This window comes from Panthera pardus, unplaced genomic scaffold (genome assembly GCF_024362965.1).
Source record: "Panthera pardus isolate Hobbes unplaced genomic scaffold, ASM2436296v1 HiC_scaffold_8, whole genome shotgun sequence".
NCBI classification, from domain to species: domain Eukaryota; kingdom Metazoa; phylum Chordata; class Mammalia; order Carnivora; family Felidae; genus Panthera; species Panthera pardus.
In genome coordinates this window covers 160,005,463-160,027,970 of record NW_026527013.1, presented here as the reverse complement: position 1 = coordinate 160,027,970, position 22,508 = coordinate 160,005,463, and the positions used below count along the sequence as shown (strand labels likewise).

The 22,508-nt window shown below is 40.0% G+C and overlaps 1 protein-coding gene across 1 annotated transcript in view; it reads right to left on the bottom strand.

Annotated features, from left to right (window-relative positions):
* Window positions 1–22,508, bottom strand: part of LOC109268887 (contactin associated protein 2) — a 1,595,009-nt gene that overhangs the window by 285,644 nt on the left and 1,286,857 nt on the right. Inside the window, exon 13 of the mRNA XM_053897072.1 lies at window positions 12,605–12,805. Within this exon, the coding sequence (XP_053753047.1) occupies window positions 12,605–12,805 (201 nt within the window). The remainder of the gene's footprint in view (window positions 1–12,604; window positions 12,806–22,508) is intronic.

Genomic DNA, 22,508 nt, shown 5'->3' with positions numbered 1-22,508 from the left:
CACATGAACTTTCCATGACTGCAGGCTAAGAAAAAGGGCTCTGTGGCCTGAGGATAGCCTAGTGCCTTTGACTCCCCAAACCTGGTTCACTCCTTGTGTTCCAAGTCCATGCTCAAGAAGCAAGCATGTGATTCTAATTTGGTTCCCCATATGGTAAGCCCCCCAGGGAGCGATTTGGCAGGGTTGAGAACAAAAGCATCCAGTCCTTTTGGCATTCCATTTTTCATTATAAATTGACACATTGTCATCCTGGTTTATATTTGGCTCTCCATGTACCTTGCCTGCATGGAATGCTCTGGCCAGACCATCCCATCCCTTGAGCAGTTACTCTTTTCATTTTAAATTAATATAGTGGCATTTTGACTGTAGATCTCAATCTCACAGACTGATTATATTTGAGATCAAACTAGAGTGTGCTGATAAATCAAGTTCTATCAAAAGAATCTGACTTTGAATCGTAGAAAACTCATTAAAGTAATGTCAGATATCTTGAGAGACAGCCTTCGAGACTTCCTCATGTGCTGTAATTTGATGCAAGCTAAGTTTCTTTTCCTTTCTGAAACTTCTACGCATAGGCAAGCATTTCATCCACACTGTCCTAAGAAGTTGCTTTGGACAAAATCTCTACTAAATCCTTTCTAATGTAAGAGAAGCCCAATATCTTTGTTTTTCTACTTTCTCATTAAAAATGAAATTTCTAAGGTGGTTCAATATTATTTTTATTTTCTCAAGGACTTCTTTTTTTGTAGACCTTTCTCCTATATATATAATCCCAATTATGTTTCTCCTCCTCAGATCATTTATGCTTTTTAAAAATTTCTCTGAACCATGCCTACACATATTTTATACATTTTGCCTGGGTTAGGCTGTCCCTATTTTGAGGTGATAACAGGATGACAGCCATTCTGAGTGGTAGTACAAAATCAATTCCTAAAAAACACTGGTTATATATTTCTAGACTATTCTTACCCCAGGTGATTTTTTTAATTCATATTGAGTCTATGTTACTTTAGATCCCTATTTCCCATCTTTGACCAAAGCCAACCCCTCTCCACTGAATATGTATCTGTTCTGGGTAAAAGACTCAGGCTTTAGCAGTTTGGCATCAAGTTATGTTTAGCTTTAATTTTTTTCACTTCGGTCATTTTGTAAACAGTTTAGTAAATTATAGTCAACTTTTAGTTATTTCCAGCCCAATTATTTTCCCCGCAAATGATGTTATCAACTTTGGTAGCAAACACCTATTCCATGTAAGTAGTTAGATTTCTTTGCATTTCAAATAAGCTCTGTGTGGTGTTATTTTCAAGAAGTATATCAGAACTAGCCATGAAGGAATTCCATGGAGTTCCATGGAATTATGTAGGGTGTGTGTGTGTGTGGCATTCAGAACACATAGAGATACATTAGATTATCACAGAGACCCGCACTGGTGCATACCCCAACAGGTGAAAACACACACACACACACACACACATATATATGTATACACATATACATATAGCGAAGGTAGATCCTTTGCCTAATATGAACAACATCTACCACAAGGCTAGAAGGAAGAAGAATAATAAATTGTCTAGGGATAGAAGGAGGGAAAAAGTCATCACCATTGAGTATCTTGAAACTTGATTATCACATTTTGACTGTACTTTTAGATACTGGTCACACTCTTATCTTAAAAGTTATAACATTCCAATGCCAAGTATTTATTTTAAAATCATCCACTATATTAATTCATGTTTTTGCTGCTGTTTGTTGGTTTAGATAATATGTGTCAAAGTGCACATTTCTTCTCTGCTTTGGTGAACATTATTTCATCAATACTTCCTATTTTTGCATTAAAACCTTGTAAGTTACGCTACCAGCTCTCTTCATGCAAACTCATAACTTGTGGTTAATAGAGCTCAAACCTCTGTCCATATGTATTAAGTTTCATCTATTAGACTTGACAATCTCGTGGTCTTGATCCTAGTAATTTTATTACTTTTCTCACCTTACCATCTTGATATTTTGAAATTAAACAAAATAAAAATGTTTTGGTTTCTAGAAACCTTTATATGGCCGTGTTCTAAGAAGAAAGGTAACTGATTTTAATTTGGGGGCTAACTAGAGCAATATGCTTTTGTAAAACTTATGAGATATGAAATATAATCCACAGTCTAGCTGGATAGAATGAAGATGGGGCTGTTTTGTTTTAGTTGTTTCTCTATGATCCTTCTGGCCTCACCCTCCTGGTCCAGGCTCTCTATCCCCAACCCCACTTCCCCACATACTACGTCCCCTCCCTCCTCCTGTTACCTAGCATGGAGCCACCTTTCTCCGTCCATCCTCTCTCCCTCTAACAAGCCTGAACTGGGAGTTATTTTATACTTTTGACAGAAAACAATTCCCTACCCTAAGAGAGTAAATATATGTCTTTGCTGGTTGACTTTTATGTCCGTGTCAGTGTTCTGGGGCTACCCTTCAGACGCTGGTCACCCACAGGCAGACCTGGCCATCTCTGCCCCTTCTCATTTTAATAGGATCTCTGAGCAATCTGTCAACAGCAAATTAATACAGTAAGAATGCAAAGTTGGGTATGGGAATGTGTGTTAAGCTTAAGTGTACGAGTTTCTTCTGAAAAGAAAGTACCAACATTGTGTTTTCATATCTTATGTCTGAAAAGAAGTGGATAACCTTTTGCAACATTTTTCTATTTCATCAATATACAATTCACCTGTTCTATTTGAAATACCTTGATATAAAAAACATGAAAGTCAAGTGCTCTATAGAAAGAGAGAGGCATGTTCTTACTTCTTTCACATCAAATGTTTTTCAATATGGTTCCAAACAAATTGTCCTCTAAACCATATTTTTTAATATACTTGTCAGGGCCAAATCGGGGATATTGAAAAAAAAAAGGTAGATTTTCAAAATGAAGCATTTGCAGCTCTCATAAATGTCCCTTTTGGCCTCCTGCTTAACAAAAATGCTTCAGCCTTCTGTTTTAACTGTGCTAAAAGCACATTCTAATTTTGCACTCTAGGAAAAAATAAAAATTTTCCCCCCATCAGCTTATGAGGTGGCTCCATTCTCTTTCTCTTTTTCTCTTTCCTTCTTTCTCTTCCCCCACCCACCCCACCTTTCTCTCCTCCCTTCTTCCTCTCTTTAACATACTGGTAGAAAATACATACATACATAGTATGTAGATCTAGGGGCACAAAAGCTTAGATTTTAATCTTGGTTTGGACTCTTAGCATCATTTTTACTGTTTTCCTTTGGTGAATCAACCCTTCCAAAGTTATATATTTCTTTAGTTATAAAACAAAAATAATAATATATAATTTATAAAGTTTGGAGATGGATGGTTGAGCCAAGATGTATAAATGTCTATGGTAAGCCTTTAATTAACACTAATGCCATTTCTCCTTTCATTTATACCATAATCTAATTTAAAGATTAAACAAAAATTGTTAACATTGATTCATTTTTGAGAGACAGAGAAAGAGACAGAGACAGAGAGAGAGAGAGAGAGAGAGAGAGAGAGAGAGAGATGGAACATGAATGGAAGAGGGGCAGAGAGAGAAGGAGACACAGACTCTGAAGCTGGCTCCAGACTCTGAACTGTTAGCACAGAGCCCGATGGGGGGTTCAAACCCATGGACCCCAAGATCATGACCTGAGCTGGAGCCAGACACTTAACCAACTGAGCTACCCGGGTGCCCCTGAGAGATTTTAAAATATAAGTTATCTAAGTATAACTAAGTATAACTTATACAAGGATAGAGGCCAGTACATTTAGTTTGCATTTCAGATCCAGAACCAAGAGAAAGGAAAAAAAAAAGTTATTTTTTTTAAGAGAATCTAAGCTACAGAGTGAAGGACAAAATAGCTATGGCATTCCCAGTCCACTAACACTTTGCAACATCATTCACTGTCCTATAAAAACTACCCAGTCACTGTTTTTGGTAAATGATAGGCGAACAGGATAACAGACTCCACTGTCATTCATGGGTGGGAAAATAACAAAACTTGGAAAACATACAGTCTTTGAAATAAAATTCATGTATTATTTCGTTCATATCCGTTCTAAAAAAAAGTGAGTTCTTTCAACTTCCTCTGAGTTTTTGTAACATTACTTTTAGTTTGCATGGCAATGGGGGGCTCGATTCAACTATAAGAAAAGTAAAGCAGAAAAATACTGCCAAGGAATGTGGATGGAGTGAGGGAGCTTTTCTACAGCTTTCCTAAGGTTATGGATATGGAGTGTGCTTATTTGGATCAACGGAGATGCTTCCCTTTAGGCAGAGCTCTGAGTGAACGATGAGTTAACACTGCCACATCTTTGGTGGATACATGCTATCTTGGTTAAAATACTAAATTAAAAAAATGTTTTTTGAAACAACACAGAAGAAAGGAAAATCTTGGTATTTGACTTATCTTCCTGAGTAAAGTTGATCTACTTGATCTATTCAAATCGCCACTGCTGTAACCATATAAAATGATATCTTATTTGGCAATATGACATGAGGTTCACATGTACCCTCATCATAAATGGAGAGATAGGAGAATGAAAGGTCCCCCAACACCTCGACCAGGTGTATCTCCTCTGTCTTTCTGACTGAGAGAGCTACATGTTGCACAACCGAGGGAATAAACCATTGCTACTCTAGAGATGGATTTCTCAGTTGTTCATTTAAAAATATAATCTCTGCTGACTATTATGATCAGTTTAATGTGCAAACTTAGCTGGGCTATAGTGCCCAGTTATTCAACCAAACACTAATCATGGGATTGCTAAGCAGGTATTTTATAGATGTACTAAAGTCCATGATCAGTTGACTTTAAGTAAGAGAGATGGCGCCACATAAGCTGGACGGACTTGATTCAATCAGCTGAAAGGATGAAAAGACTTAGTCTTCCTTGAAAAAGCAATTCTACCCATGGGTAGCAGCTTCTTCTCATTCTTCCAAGTTTCAGTCTGCCTTTCTTGACAGTGTGCCCCAATTGTGAACTTGCCAAGCCAGGTTCCACTACTGCATAAGCCAATCCCTTGCAATAAATTTCTAAACGTAAATATTTTTACTGGTTTTATTTCTCTGGTTGAACCTGAACTATACACTGGCCCCTAGAACTCAAAACTCCTGTCTCCTCTCGTTCCTAAGCTTCTCCAAATAACTTCCGATCTTCCCTTCAGTACAAAATGCACATAGCAATGATTTTAGAAATTGTCATGAATTCTAAATTTATTCAAACTTTTATCCAAGATGTAGCAGTAAAATCCCGTCAGTATTTATGTCATATGCAAAATGACTTTATTTTCATTATAAAAAAAGTTTCTGTCTGTATTTTCAGGGAAATGCTATTTCAAAACTATTCTTTGACCTCCTTGCATTCTCACAGCATCTAGAAGAGTATTCTGTATTCAACAAATGTTTGTTGAATGTTTCTTAATAAAAGTTCAGGTATTTCCAAGAGACTTTTTTATAGTAAAACTCTCTTCTTTTTCAGCATCCTGTTTAGGAGAGGTATTTTCTACATAAGGTACACAATGTAATCAATTAGGTTTGTCTTCATTTTATGATGTCATTGAAATGGATAATTTTAAAGATGATAAACAAAAAATGTGATTTAAATATATGAGGACATTTCCAAATTCTACAGTGTGATATAAGATTTACTTCAACATGTCCTTTACTATTTCAGTCATAAAAAAAAAAAAAAACAAACGAAGCTACACATGGGCACTCACAGAATAAAATGGCAGAAGGAAAAAGTCTTCATCAAGATCTAGAAGGTCAATGTTCTTCAAAGTCACACCTCAAAGCTCAAAAAGTTGGCACCTTGAAATGCCGTACTCTTTTAGTACAGGTCAAGCTACCCTCAATAAATGTGACCTTAAGATTAATTTATTAATCAGAAATATTGGACTTGACCAAAGGTCACTTGGCAAAGAGCATTTCTAATCAGAGGCGGCCAAAGTAAATGGCAAGAAGGAAAATGTTCTTTCATGGTGGTTGAAGAGACGAAGAGACGGGATGGGTACACATCCGGATGGGGTTGGCTCTATCCTCCCGTTGGCAGGAAGGCACTGACCTCTCCATGTGTTGGGGCTCACCTGAGGGAGTCAGTAGGCGAGGCTTGGGAGAAGCCAGATTGGCATTTGAACCCAGCTTTTTCACGTCTAGCCACAATGACTTTTAGTGAGTCCATTCACCTCTCGGAGCCCTATTTTGCGAAGTGGAGATAATAAAATCTACCACATAACTCTGAGAGGTAAAGGAGATAAAAGGTCAAGAAAGGTATTTGGTCAATAGAATTTAATGAAAATCTCTACTTTTCTTTATCTCCCGTCTCAGAGCAGATGCTCTTTTTTTTTTTTTTCCAGGGCAAATTTCATATTCCCTTTTCTCTTCTGAGGCCTCTTACATTCCTTCTCTGTCTTTCATCTGCTCTACTGTCTCCTCCATGTATAAACTTACTCACAATTCTCTCATTTTTTAAACATACAAACAATTCCCAAACCCTTGCTTTAGTTCTGTCTTCTGATTAAACAGCGGTTCTGTATTCAGCCATCCCTTCTTACCATAGAACTTCCTGAAAACTTTCACTTGCTTTTTTTATTCATTCTTCAGTGGCTCTGCCCAGCAGATCCCACCACCATGAATCTCCAGTGGCCTCCCAACAGCCAAAGCCAAGGCCTGGCTTCCTCTGTACGATGTCTCACCACTGCCCACATCTCGAGTTTCTTGTTTGTGTTCACTTATTTTTACTTGTTTGTGTATTGTTAAATACTCCTTTGCCTTAGCTTCCCCATTATTAGCTTTCTTCCTCCTGCTGTGATCATTACTTCGGAGTCCTGTTGGTGAGCTGCACTCTCTCCTTTAAGGACTTTTTCAAATTAGTGCTTTCTTTCCTTCAATGTTCTTTCCTTGCTCTTCCCATGACCTCTCTGAGTCATCTTATGAAGACATTACAACTGTTCTAGTCATCCATTTTACCTTCACTCCTGGGTAGAGGGGAAGATTACTCCTAAAGTTATCCTGAAGTTACTCCACAGGTAAGCAATCATGACTCATGTTGTTTCTACTACCTACACTTTAAAGAAAGTCTTCCCTCTTAATGCCCAGGGAGCCTCTCAGATATTCAGTCTCGTCCATTCTCTGGTGGCACTGTGTGGGAGGCTTGATTCCCGCAAACCTGGTCATCCCTCCACGCTACTCTTCACGTAACAGCTGGAATCCCCCACTTAAAACCACTCCCTTGGCCCTTTGAGTGGAATCCTGAAGGTCATGCAGAGACTCTCCTTCATATTTCTCTCTCTCTATCTCTCACCCTCAAGGTCTCTACTCCAGCCATTCTCATGTCTTTCCAAGTATGTGCCCTTTGACGTCCGTCTCAGAAACACTGCACATTCTGATATCTCTAACCTAGAATTCTCCCTGCCATTTTTTTCTTAGGCAACTCATACGAATCCACATGTCAGCTTATAGGTCACAATTCCTGATATGCAATAAACAATAAATATCTGTGGACTGATTGATGATCTCAACCATTATTCCAGCTGAGGCCTTCATCAACTCCTATCCATACTGCTGAAATAGCCTCTATTTTCCCTGTGACCATTCTGTCCCTTTTAACCACAATGTCCTCTCTGGACAGTCTAGTTGCCTGGGTGTGGAATATTACCAGATTTAATCTGCTACTTTTACCTTTTAGTTATTTCTACCTTCCTTGCTTGCCCCATTTAATTAAACCCTCCAGTTTTTGTAATAATTAACACAATAATTAATTAGCTAAATTATTCATCTGTGAATTAATATACTGACTAGACACAATGAAAATATTAGTCGTTAGTGGCCACCAACCAATGTTTTTATCTATGTTGTTTCAAGAGTTAAACATCATGGCTTCTTACAAGGCATAGCACCAACTTGGAAAGTTCACTTTCTTAATAACTTCACCAAAGTTTAGAAATTTCTTCTAAAAATAGGTTATAAGTTATAATACCAGAGTCATGTTTTCTTGTCCTTTGGATGCCACTAAATCACTGTTTAGTATCATCAAAGTATATTGAATTTTACACAGCTTACTTTATAGGCAAAAATTGTGAACATAATTCCTTTTCAATAGATACAAAATCCAATAGTAAACTACCCCAAAGCATGGATAATTTATATTGCTTCTTTCAACAAAAGAAGCAATAAAACTATGACTTATGAGAATAGAATAAGACTACATTGAGAAATTAAAGGAAGTGAAACACTGGAAACCAAAGAAAACAACACTAAGTATAGTCAGAGAAATAGGAATCATATCAACTTTATACCTCTACAATTAAATCTTTATAGATGTAAGGAATACATACCTCAACAATAAAAAAAATTCTTAATTAGAAAGTACAATGTTTTATAAAATAAATATAGGGCAACAGTGCATCTAAGATATGAAAATAAGAATTTTAAAAGCAGGCTAGTAGGTCTTTGTCCAAGTACAGGGAAATATTTTATCTAAAATATTAAGATTGTTGACTAAGACATTTCTCAAGTGGGATGCAATGAAACTTTCTCTTGGTATCTAGCTTAACAAATTCAGGTTCTTAAGGTATTTATTTCAGAAGTAGATTTCATTGTTTAACCATTTTTGCCTTTGTAAGTTCAGATATTAGTACATTTGTAGTTCTGGGGATATAAATATAAAACATGCTAATATCCTTTTGGTTTTTGATATCCATTAATGGTTTTCGTTGTTTAAGTACAATTTGTTCATTCCCAAGTTGGTATGCCTCACTCCAAACAGGCTCTTCTATGGAATAAAATAACTTTATTTGTCTTGTTTCTATGTCTTTTATAAAGCTGATAAGGACAACTGAATTAATAGTTACATGGCAAGAACAGATATGACCATAAAAAATGGCAAAATCATTACCGTAAAATGGATCCCATTTTTAAATTTTGTAGTAATAAAAAGAAGAGATAAGATTGCAAGAAATATATTACACTACCCTTGTAAAGTTGCAAGAAACCAATGATGAGTAATTCTACATTGGTTAGCTAATGGTATGGTACAACCAAACATTTATCAAAATAAAAATGAGGTCCTTATGCATACAAACAACTCTTTATCATAAGTATCATTAGAAACTATAGAGACCCAAATGAACTCTTGAGGGTAAGGCTCTTAAAATAAAGAATAACATTTTAAGTACATAGCTATTACAAACTCATTTGATATTCATTTTAATTGCTATGACTATAATGAATATACTTTGTATTCAAACAGATGTCACAAGGAGTACTACAGAAGTTCCAATATAATTCAGTCTTAGTTAAGAACGAGTAAATGGATATTTAAAATTGAATGTTACCAGGAAGGAGGGGAAAAAAAAACCAATTACAGCAAACATTAGCTCCTTAAAACAGCAAATTAAAGATTTTTATTAAATTGTGTTCTTTCTTATTTGGACATATACAGAATGCCATCATACGGAAACACTCGCTACCCTAACTATTCCTTTTCCTTGCTTCAGCTGTTCTACAGATTAGCTAGCCTGGAAAACAGAAGTTGGGAGGATGAAGAATGACTCAGAAGGGTGGGCTGAAATGGGGCGCCCGGGGTTAACTGTTCAACTCCGGCTCAGGTCATGATCTCACAGTCTGTGAGTTCGAGCCTCACATCAGGCTCTGTGCTGACAGCTCAGAGCCTGGAGCCTGTCTTCGAATTCTGTGTCTCCCTCTCTCTCTGTCCCTCCCCTGCTCGTGCTGTCTCTCTCTCTCAAAAGTAAATAAAACATTAAAAAAAAAAAAAAAAGATGGGCTGAAATTCACTCTGTAACATTTAGAGACTGGTCTATGCAAAGGATTAAAAAATACTACAGTGCCAGTTTGGTTTAGCTGAAGGAGCAGGAAATTAGGAAATACCTAATTTTTGTTTAATTGGCTAGACAAGCTCTAATATTTCCTTTAATCTTCTCCACCATGGAGAACTCAAACCTTAAAGTCTAACATGAGAGGCCTTCATGCTTTAAATTAAAGATGGTGTTTCTTAGTGTATGGTCCACAGAACTACTCTTGGATGTTTTTTAAAAGCAAACATTCGTGGGTCCCAACCAAGTTCTACCGAATGAGAGTTCCAGGAATACGGCCATGCAATCAGCATTTTGACAGACATGAGAATTCTGATGCACACATGGGTTTAAACCAACTGCCCGAAGGTAGGATGAGATAATAGTTAAAATTATATAATGATGTATTTTCAGTTCATTCCAATTAGCAAACATTTATTAAGCACTAATCTCTTGTGAGTAAAAATTATACATATATATGTATATACATATACATATATATAATTATGTATATATACATATATATACATATACACACACACATCTTCAAAGGCAAGCAGCATACGATAAACTTATTTTCAGAGCATAATCTATTATGTACAATAATCATCTACAAATGTCTGGAAACACAATGTCTGGAATCCCAAGAAAATAGTCTGTTATTGTGCAGATTAGCAGTAAACTCCTGGCTTTGATTTAGTGTGTTGAACTTACTATTTTTTTATTTATTTAATTTTTTTTAATGTTTATTTATTTTTGAGACAGAGAGAGACAGAGCATGAACGGGGGAGGGTCAGAGAGAGAGGGAGACACAGAATCCGAAACAGGCTCCAGGCTCTGAGCAGTCAGCTCAGAGCCCGACGCGGGGCTCGAACTCACAGACCGTGAGATCATGACCTGAGCTGAAATCGGACGCTTAACTGACTGAGCCACCCAGGTGCCCCGAACTTATTATTAGAAATGTAACTGAGTACTGCTTAAAAACAGACTAGAAATTAGCCTTTGGCTTACCCTCCTTCAACGTCCTCAAACTGTGTCTCTGCCTCTGAGCACCTCAACACCCCAGCCACAATCATCTCTTCTTTCTTCAAACAGCAGAAGCACTAATTGTCTGAACCAATCGTGTCCACATGTACTTTTTTTTTTTTTTACAGATTTTACTTTTGTTTTATTTTATTAAAAAAAATTTTTTAACGTTTATTTTTGAGACAGAGAGAGACAGAGCATGAACGGGGGAGGGTCAGAGAGAGGGAGACACAGAATCTGAAACAGGCTCCAGGTTCTGAGGTGTCAACACAGAGCCCGACGCGGGGCTCGAACTCACGGACCGCGAGATCATGACCTGAGCCGAAGTCGGACGCTTAACCAACCCAGCCACCCAGGCGCCCCCAGATTTTACTTTTAAAGTTAATTTTTATGTAGTTTGAGAGAGAGAGAGAGAGAGAGAGAGAGAGAGAAAGAGAGAAAGAGAGAGAGAGAGAAAGAGAGAGAGAGAGAGAGAGAGCAAGATAGAGGGAGGGAGGGAATCCCAAGCAGGCTCCCAAGCCCCAGTGTGGGGCTCAAACTCAAACTGTGAGACCGTGACTTGAGCCAAAAAGAGAATCCAATGCTTAACCGACTGAGCCACCCAGGCGCCCCTAGATTTTACTATTAGATTCTAGAGGTTACACTTGTCTATAATTTCAGCGCATAAAATACACGCAAATCTTTAAAATACCGTGTAATGTTTTATTAGAACTCTTCTTTGTAAGCTATTCCACATAATACTGCCTCTAATCCAACACCGATTTGGGGCATCAAATAGCCCATGGGTCTGTGATGCGGTATGATGCCACTTCCAATGCTTACTATTACAAATAATCAGTACGCTATTTGCTATTTATAAAGTCCTTAAGTGGATCAAACCCTGCAGTCAGCATTTAGTACACGAACTTATTAAATTCTCACTCACCTGCAATACGCATTATGATTCCTATCTGAATGAAAAAGACTGGAAACTGAGGCTTACGAGTTCAATCAACGCCACCCAAATCGCACACCTGGACAGCGGCACGGCTGAAAAGTGTGGTCAGAGCGCATGCCTTATTTCTGCTCTGTCACACTACAGACTGAGGGATTTCGTTTTCTGTCAACGTCTTGAATTGGCGGCCAAGAACCCCAAAGCACACGGATCTCTATTTCCAGCGCATCCTTTGGACACTAGTTTTTACACCTTTAACGCACACGCACCCCCCCCCCCCCCCACACACACACACACACTCGGAAGCATCGCTAAAAGTAAGCCGTCCCACACCTAAACAATCAGGTCGAGCTCCTTGAGACAAACGGATCCTGTTAAATGACTGCAGACAGCAAAGGGCTCTGAATTCTATCGCTGTGCTACACGCTATTCATCTTGGGCGGCCTTTCAGCTTCTCCTTAAACACAACTGAACAGCTCAGAAGGCATCGCTTGAAAGTTCACAAGAGGCTCGGAGACACCTTTGCCCGAAGCCACGACTGATCATTAAGCACCAGAAACACTCGTGCACGTATGTAGGCGCGGAAAGTTGAAAAACCTGGACGTTGCAGACCAGGGAATTTTTTTTTCTTTTTTTCTTAACATCGTACTTTGTCAGTTTCGTTCTCCAGAAAACAAACCAAGTGAGAGTTGACTGTGGTCACAGCTGCCTGCACTTGGGGAGGCCGGACTGGGAGATGCTAAGTCACACCTGTTGGGTGGTGGCAGTCATTCCAGGCACCAGCTGGGACAGTAATTAAAAGGAACCCTCCATTCGCAGCCTACCTGGGGTGTTCAACAGCCTGGACATCTTGCAGAAGTAGGAGACGTACTGCTCGCAGTGCTCAGCGCTGCTGGTGACGGCACTGATCTGGTCCATGGAGGCGCTGTAAACGAGCTGCGTCACGGAGTATTTTTCTGGGCTGTAGCCCGCCACCGTGGTCTGCATCTGCAAATCGTGAGACACGATGGTCCACACTTTGTCCTCTGTGGGGAGAAACAGAACGACGAAAACGGGTCGTTAGGACGCAAATGCTTCCGCAAGCGGCAGAAAATAATTGGGCTCCACCTTCCCTGACTCAACGTAGAACAGGGTTGAGGACAGCTAACCTTAAACTTCTATCCGAGAAGTCTTGCTTGTATAGACAAAGTAGAAAGAAATGGGTTGGTTTTTTTTTTTTTTAGTGTTTATTTATTTTTGAGAGGGAGAGAGAGTGAGAATGCAAGCATGAGCGGGGGAGGGGCAGGGAGACAGGGGGGCAGAGGATCCCAAGTGGGCTCTACGCTGAGAGCAGAGAGCCCGATGTGGGGCTCGCACCCACCAACTGTGGGATCATGACTTGAGCTCAAGTCAGACGCTCAAGCGACTGAGCCCCCGGGTGTCCTGAAATATTTCTTATTAAGAACAAATGCAAGATACCTCCGGAACACACAGAACGGACAGCTTATGTCTCCCGTTGACACTAATATCCACAGCCCGCTATGTTCCCACTCCTTCCTGACGCTCTAACCCATCACACCTCTGATACAACAGTATCTGTGCTTTCTGAAAGGAACTGTGCTCTCTCAGGCCTCAGAATCTTTGTCTATGCTGTTTGCGCTAATCAGAAAATGCACCCTCCTCTTGTCAACAAATATTTTCACCTGACCTTTTGGATGAACTTGGATCCTGCATCTTGTTATTGAAATGCTCTATACCTGGGCAACCACACAAATGAGTAATTACCTTGATGTTTTGGACCCTGAAAATTTCCATGTGCGAAAAGGAGAAGCAAACGTAAGGTTGATGAGTCTGAAATATAACCCTATGTACTCTTGAATTTGAATTAGAAGCATCACTATGAACCCATAATTTTTCTTTTTTAAAAATGTAGACCTACGTCTTAGCTCCGACCACTGGAAAAGGCCCCAAACAAGGACAACCTGTGGCACCAGATTGTCATCACCCAATAGGATTTTTCATTAAGAGAAAACCGGGCTGCCAGGTGAAGTGACTGATTCCGGGGCTGAAAATGTACAAGATAAGCCTGGAATGTAACGTCACATAGAAACAAATGAGCTACTGGAAACGGAGGGCAGCTCAAAGCCCCCCCGGAACAGAGAAGGATGATTTTAACATCACTAAGAATCTCCTGCAATGGAATAAAATACATCTGGTATGTTTAATTCCAGGCGTTCATGAAAATAAAACGAAATGTTCAATTGTGGGAAATGCCAGGTAACTAACTCATTGTTTTGAATTTTAGGAAATAAGGACAAAGAAGCATCTAGTCTACCTTACCTGCATGTTCTGTAACACAATTAACGGTCTCTTTACGGACGTATTTCAGCTCATACATGAAGATTAACTGAGGGAACCAGAGGACCTTCATTTGGGAACTTCTGACAAGAAGGAGCTAAGCAACGGTACTCACGGCTCGTACTACAACCACAAGCACAACCAGAGGAGCTGTGCCTTCTGGTGGGATTGGAACACAACGCTGCATGGCAGGCAGTGTTGGCCCACATCAAACCTGACTTTCATCGCGCTTACAGTCCTCACTGCCAGCTCCTAGGACGTACAGGGGGAGGGGACTGTGTTAAGTGAGATCCGAGGGAAGAGTCCACAAAATCTCCGCAGTGTGAAGCTCTACAGGTTACGCAATCTAGTTTCTTCCACAAATAAATAAGTTACAAGGGAACAGAGATTAAAAGAGACTTTCTGACCTAGTCCCTCACGTAGTTTTCCTTATTTCAGCAAATGACAACTCAGTTCTTCCAGCTGCTCGGGACAGGAGCCTCAGAGTTCCCGTTACATCCCCCACCCCCCTTCTTCGACACGCATCATCCAACCTCTCCGTGGATCCTGTCTGCTCTGCCTTCTACATTTGAGATCTGGGTGCACCTGACCTCCACCTCCCCACCGGTTCTGGTCAAAGCCCCCACCTCCTGCTGCCCACATCTCACAATCCCTTCCACCCCTCCCCTGCTTCCACCCCTGCACTCTCACACCTACCCTCCACACAGAAGCCTTTCCAAAATACGCCAAACTCGGATACTCTGCTCAGAGCCCTCACGTGGCCCGGGGTTTTGCTCAGTAAAAGACTAGTTGTTGAAACAGCCAGAGGCTCTCCGCGATCTACCTTGCCCTATTCCCTCCTGCTCTCCAAATGTCCCCCTTGTTTGTGGAGCTCCAGCCACACCGAGCTGCTTGCATCCCTCAAGCCTGCCGGCCAGCCCATCTTGGAGCCCGTGCTCTAGCTCTTTCCTTAGATAGCAGCAGGAGTCACCCCTCCTCCTCCTGAGGTCTGCCCTGAAGCCAACTTCTCCTTTGCTGAGCCCCTCCTCCACCACAGCTGCTTCCTATCTCCTCGTCCGGCTTTGTTTTCTCCATAGTATTTATCCCTCTCCGGCTGAGTGCCCATTTTCATTTTGTCTGTCCGTCTACGTTAGAAGAGGAGGAGGAAGGGGTTGTTTCCTTTTTTTGACAGAGAGAGAGCCAGGAAGGGAGACAGAACGAGGGAGACACAGAATCCGAAGCAGGCTCCAGGCTCTGAGCTGTCAACACAGAGCCCGATGCGGGGCTCAAACTCACAAACCGTGAGATCATGACCGGAGCCAAAGTCAGATGCTTAACTCACTGAGCCACCCAGGTGCCCCAGGAAGAGGTTGTTTTCAATGCTGTATGCACGGTGGTTAGAATAGTCATTACACATAAGAGACCTTGACAATACATTCATTGAATAAAACGAATTAAAAAAACATAAATAGAACACAAATAACCTGATCCAGGAACTTCTTAAATCACTTTGGTTCAAGTTCTGGCTCTGACCTTCCTCAGGGACCCTGGGCGAGTCACGTCGTTCTAAACTATAATTTCCCTTCATCAGTTACAATGTGCCTCTGTATTAGAATCCTTTCCACTTTGCTCTTCTGAAACCAACTAAAGCAAGTTCAAGTACGGTGCCCATGTAGTAACACGTTTTCCATGGGATAGGATGATCGTTTTCCACGTTCACCTTTGGCCTGATCAGAACTGTCTTCCTTCAGCTGCTCTGATGCAGCAACAAAATACAATGTGTTCTAGTAATTCTGTCTCTGACATGATTCTGACCGCAAACGGATTGTCACCTATATCCAGACCTTCGCATTTACCTTCACCTAAGTAAAGATCTGTTAATTAAATACGGTGAACTTTATCTCTTTTCTGTTAAAATCAGCCTCTAGTATAGAGTTCTCAAACGTTTGACACTACTCGTTATTTACTTACAAAAAAAAAAAAAAAAATCCTTACCAGGACCATGTCTTTGTTCTATGGCAATATTCCAATATTCCATGACTTTCATTCTTTAACTCATAATGAAACAGCATTCTACTCTGACCCTTTCTCAAGTATCATAAGCCCCTTTTTAATTTACACAAAATGATGTTCATAAAGGCAAACATTAATTAAACAAGTAAAATAAAATGGTCACCCATTACGGTCTCTGTCAATAACTTTAAAAATATTAACCAATATGTTAATATTGATGAGTTGCTAACATTTTGGTTCCAGTGACTTCTTGGCCCTAAACCCTACACCCACGCATTTGAGCACACACATTTCTGTGCCAATCTTCTGGGCAACACGTTCTTTATATTTGTTTCATAGCCCATTCGCTCATTCGACAAACAGTACTGAGTATCCACTATGGATCAGATATGGATCTAGGCACTAGGGGAACCACAGAGGAAAAAAAAATTCTAAGTGTTTGCAGTTTATGTTCTTGTATTCTAGTGGGGAAAAAAACCCAGATAATAAACAAAAAAATTAAAATATCATATGTAGTTAGCAATTGATAATGGTGAGAAAAACTACATCGGAGAATGGAAGAGTAGGCTATGCGTAGATTGCAGTTTTAAAAATTTTAAGTATAATTGATATGTGATGCCCTATTAGCTTCAGGTATATATCATAGTGACTCGATATTTTGATACATTGCGAAATGATCTCCATGGCAAGTCTAGTTACCACCTGTCACCATACTGAGTAATTACAATATTATCGACTCTATTCCCTATGCTGTACATTACATCCCCATGGTTTCCTTATTTTGTAACAGGAAGTTTGTAGCTCTTAATTCCCTTCAATTATTTTGCCCATCCCCCTGCCCCAACCCATACAGTAACCAAGTTTGTTTCCTGAATCTGGGAGTCTGTTTCTGTTTTGTTTCTTTTGTTTTTTAGATTCCACATATAAGTGGTTTCACATATAAGTGAAATCATATGGTATTTTTCTTTGTCTGATTGCATTTTCAGTTTTATTTATTTATTTTTTTAATGTTTACCTATTTTTGAGACAGAGACAGAGCATGAACAGGGGAGGGGCAGAGAGAGAGGGAGACACAGAATCTGAAACAGGCTCCAGGCTCTGAGTTGTCAGCACAGAGCCCGATGCGGGGCTCAGACCCACGAACTGTGAGATCATGACCTGAGCCGAGGTCAGATGCTTAACCGACTGAGCCACCCAGGTGCCCCTGTCTGACTGCATTTTTAAAGACCGAGGACAGCATAACAAGCCTCACTACATGACATCTGAATAAATAAGATCATTGTCCAACAAGCCGTGTGAATGTCCGGGTAAAAGTATTCCAGACAGAGAAAGTGCAAATGAAAACGTTCTGGCTTGGGAATATTTCTGGTGTTGTTCAGGTATACAAGGAGGCCAGTGAGTGAGGAAGGAAAGAATAGCAGGAATTAAAGTTCGAGGTGTAATGGGGATGGGGGAGGTGTGTGACCCCAAAGTGAAATGGAAAGTCCTTGGCACAGGAAGGTTTGGAGCAAGTTAATGTGGCATGCTTAATTAAACTTATTCTCTGACATACTATCCTTTATTTCAATAAAATTATATACTTCAGAAGGCTTGAAAAACATGTGTGTGTGCATAGATAGATAAAGATTTAAAACTTTTTACATTGTCATGGCATTATAAAAGGAAATCTGTAAACTCTATTTTAATGGCAGAAAGCAATTACTGTTGATGCATCTTGCAAATTATTTTTTAATGCTTGCCTATTACACATCGCAATGGCTCCTTTGGAGCCATTAAATCTTAAGTGACAAATGGATATTAACAATTTTGCAGATATCCACCATCTAGAAGAAAGTTATACTGCAGAGAGTTTCCTTTGCTAGTATCATAAGTGAAAAATTAAGAATCCTATTCCCATATTTGTAATGTGTTTATATACAACTTATATAATCTGTATTATCAGGTATGGGTGTAATGCAAATAGAAACCACTATGTATGGCTGTTTCATTTTTATGAAGAAGCAATTGATAAGCGAGTGTATTTCAAATACTCTTTGGATTAGCGTGTTATGAAAGTGCCTTCTGTGATTGCTGAGAGCTTACTCTCTGTCTCATCACGTAATCACATTTTTAAAAACTGTCACACTGTACAATGTTTTCAATACAGACAATAAAATGATATTTTTCAAATACTGGGAAACATACGGAGCATACTCTGGAAACACATCCCTCTCCTTGGCAGTAAACAGGGTCTTCAAGATTACCCAGCTTAGTTATATTGACATGAGGACGTTAGAAATCTCTGCTACCTATGCCAGTGACCCCACATCCTTATCCTATCTGTTAATTCTCAAGTAATTCACTTCATGAGGACTCAAGTCGTCGTATGGCTGAAGTTCTGACCAGGAACTGATAGTCAGGAGATGACCAGTGGAAAAAAAGCAAAGAACAACTCCTCCCAGGATATAACCAATTTCTTTACCACGTATAGGCTATTTTTGACTCTTTTCTATGCTACCCATATACAATCTGAAGTTCACATTATAGAGCATATTGTATTAAAAGTCCAGTTGGAGCTGAATCCAGTAGAAAAAAGAAATTTGTGTGTCCTATACATTTGCATATGCATCTAAGGGTTTTTGATTTTCAAACAATATCACCGGTACTGGTTGAAGACTCATTTGTTCATCTGGGAGCTTTTTTTTCTCACCTTTATTCATATGAACTCTGAAATAATCTTTAAAAAAAGAGACTATTGTAGACTACCTAAATTTAAAATGGTACATATAACTTAGAGGGGCATAACCAACATCAACTTGCAGTCCAAGTTCCTTACAAGTCCTTGTATCTATTACAGTTACACTTTAGGAATGACTTTGGGTTTCTCCCTCTTACGATAACACAATGGGAACTGAACTATCGTATACGTATCACCCAAGATTTTTCATATTATCCTCAAATTTCTCCTCTAATAAACTGCATTCCAATAACTTTATCTGTGGCTGTGTTTGGGCACAGGAGTCTTAATGGCTCTTATCCTGATTCCGTCAAACAGTGGTTGAGCCTTAACTATGAACAAGATATGAGTAAGGATGGCCAATTAAATGCTACAGAAATTTCAGCCTTGGGGCTCCTGGGTGGTCCCGTTGGTTAAGTGTCCGACGTTGGCTCAGGTCTTGATCTCACAGCCCATGAGTTCAAGCCCCGCGTCAGGCTCTGGGCTGACAGCTCAGAGCCTGGAACCTCCTTCGGATTCTGTGTCTCCCACTCTCTATCCTTCCTCCCTTGTTCTCTCTCTCTCTCTCTCTCTCTCAAAAATAAATGAACATAAAAAAAATTTGCAGCCTTATAGGAAGACATATCCAAGGCAGGAAGCCTAACATTCGAAGGAAGCCATGTTCTCATGTGAAAAATTTTGAATCCCAAATAACATCAACATAAACATCTTAGAGAACATCCATTGTGACCATCTTCTATTAGAGGTACAGAAGCCAAGTCTCAGGAGTGATAAGTCACTTGCCCAAATGACTATGAAGAGTTAGTGGCAAAATGATAGAGACTTTGTCTCCTAAATCTGGATTTAGTGCTCTTTTCACTCTTCATCCCTTTGACCCAGTGGTGACATGGTTGGTGACACATCAAAAAATGTATTGTCTTCCCCACAGGAACCCACTAATTTTCAGAGAGCAGACTTTTATTTTTTAAATTTTTTTTTAATGTTTATTTTTGGGACAGAGAGAGATAGAGCATGAATGGGGGAGGGGCAGAGAGAGAGGGAGACACAGAATCGGAAGCAGGCTCCAGGCTCTGAGCCATCAGCCCAGAGCCTGACGCGGGGCTCGAACTCACGGACCGTGAGATCGTGACCTGAGCTGAAGTCGGATGCTTAACCGACTGAGCCACCCAGGCGCCCCGAGAGCAGACTTTTTAAATGACAACAATATACAACCTATTAAACATAGAAAAATGCCATAAAACAGTAATATAATTCAATATTGCACGCATTCACAGCTATTTATTGAGCTCCTGACCGTTTTCATCATGGTTAGGTTCTGGGGATATGAGAAGGACAAAGACTTGAATTCCTGTCCTCGACAAGCTTGTAGTCCATTGATGGAAAGAGAACAGTAAGCCTGGAATTACAAATCACAAGCAAGTGCTAAAACAGAGATGTGCACAGGGCACCGTGACACTGCGAGTTCCTATAGAAAGTCCACGTGGCCCAGGTTTAGAAAGCTGTGAAATGGCCAAGTAGGTATGGCACTGCCGGTGAATCAGAAAGGTTAAATAGTGATGAGCCACATGAAGGATAGGGTAAGACCCATTTTATTCTTCTTATAGTTAAGACCAAGTACTTTGGAGACAAAAAGGATTTAATGGGTGGGCTCTAGATCAATTGGAAATTGAAGGGTCTGGAATAGTGAAATATAAGATTCCAGAGCCCTGACAATTGTGCATGGGTTGGACGATCTAATGCATGGTCACAGGTAGGTGTTGAAAACCTGCGGAGATAAAAGATCAACTCATATTTTACAAGTATTTCTTCAAGGCCACGTATGACATACCTACAGCTAACATCACCTTCAACAGTGGAAAGTGGAAAGCTTTTCCTCTAAGATCATGGATGAGCCAAGGGGAATAAGATTAGGGATATATATGGGCTTAATTTAATGTTATATTTGATGTCATACTTCCTACTGTGGGTGTTGGATATAAGCTAGAAATATTTCACATGGAAACAAACGATCAAAGTATACCTTCTTTCACATAAACTTTAGATGAAGATCCAGATTTACAAAGTAATAATCTAGGAAATATTAGTGATTTTACCTGAGCTGTGTGTGCTTCACTAAGTCGCAAAATAATTTCTTAAATAGTGAGCCACCTGTAGTTAGTTGTTTACAGTATTAATTTTTACAGAATTGTTTGTAACTCTTTCAGATAAAAAGACTCAGCATAAGGTTAGGCTGTAATACAGGTTTCTTTCTTTCTTTTTTTTTTTTCTTTTTTCTTTAGTCATTTGTAAGAGGATCTGTTTGAAAATCCCATCAGTCTTTCCAGAGTATAAGCTTGAAGACCATCCATTTCCTAGATCATTATTTTGTTTGGAAGACTTTCTCAATAAGTATAATCCTGCTGACATAATTTAAAGTATTAGCAATTCGGTATCACATTTTGCTCCCTCCCAGTACCTATTGTGAGAGCATTCCAAGCATCTCTGTAGCCTAGCCTCCAATGACATAGGGGCCATTTCACCATGGCGGGCTGGGGTGGTTCGAGCCATTCACAATGGTAGCTCCGTACGGGCTCAGAAGGCATAAGCAGCTCTCATCCCGTGTGGAGAAATCAGGTATGTAAAGCAGATGGGGCCTCTGCAGGAAGCACCGGGAAAATGAGCTAAAAGTACAGATGACGTTCTGCGGGTGGTGGAAAGTGTTGATCATTTTCGTGCTCACAATTCCAGCCCAAAGATGGATGACAAATCGAGTGCTGTGAACATGTAGACATACTGGGTGGATGATTCTCACCCACCTGAAGAACAATTTGGAGCTTCTTTGTGTCTTTTTACTAAGAAGGCATTAGCTATTCTCTGGGAAGAAGGATATTTGCTACTGGTTTTGTTCCATCGTAGGGACGTTAAAATTCTTTCACAATACGGCCGGAGTTATTGACTGCATTTCTGTCAGCACTTAGACAAGCTAATCTTCCCTCCCCTTTGCACTCACACTAGGTAGAGATGTGGTGCATGTGTTTGACCCTCATGAGTTCATCTCTGTGGCAACAAGGAGTTTTCTGCCCGGTGTGGCAAGAGAAAGCTGCTTTCTGGTTCTTGTTGCTTATAAGAGAAATTAGATTTTGATCTCAGTTCCAACTTGGGACTAAGTAAATGTCACCCAGGATCAGTGACTGACCATTCCTGTGGACCTTTAAAGATAACACCTCCTGTTATTTTAAAAAATATCTTGAAACGTACTATATACTCTAGGCAGAAAAAAAAAATCACTTGAAATAATGACCTCCCACTCTGGTCTACCTCTTGCTGGGCTCTGACGGGTGGCCCAGTCTCGGGGCCTGGCTGTCTCCTGTGCCTTCAAGGCATCTCCCCCTGGTCTCAGAACTAACTCTTTCACTTCTATTTAGTCTTGGCTCAAATGGCATATCTCCCTGAGGCCCACCCTGCCTGCCTTATTCAAAGTTACAACCCACACTGCCCCTCACCTTCTCCATTTGTTGTCCCAGAGCATATGTGGCCTTCTAACATAGTATATAGCTTACTTACTTACGATGCTTCTTTTGTGCTGTCTGCCTCTCCACCCCACCCCCGCCTTCCTCAAAGCCTGTAAACTCCACTACGCTGGAGAATTTTTTTATACCTTTTTTTACTGGTGCATCTCAAATTCCGAGCAGTCTGCAAAAGTT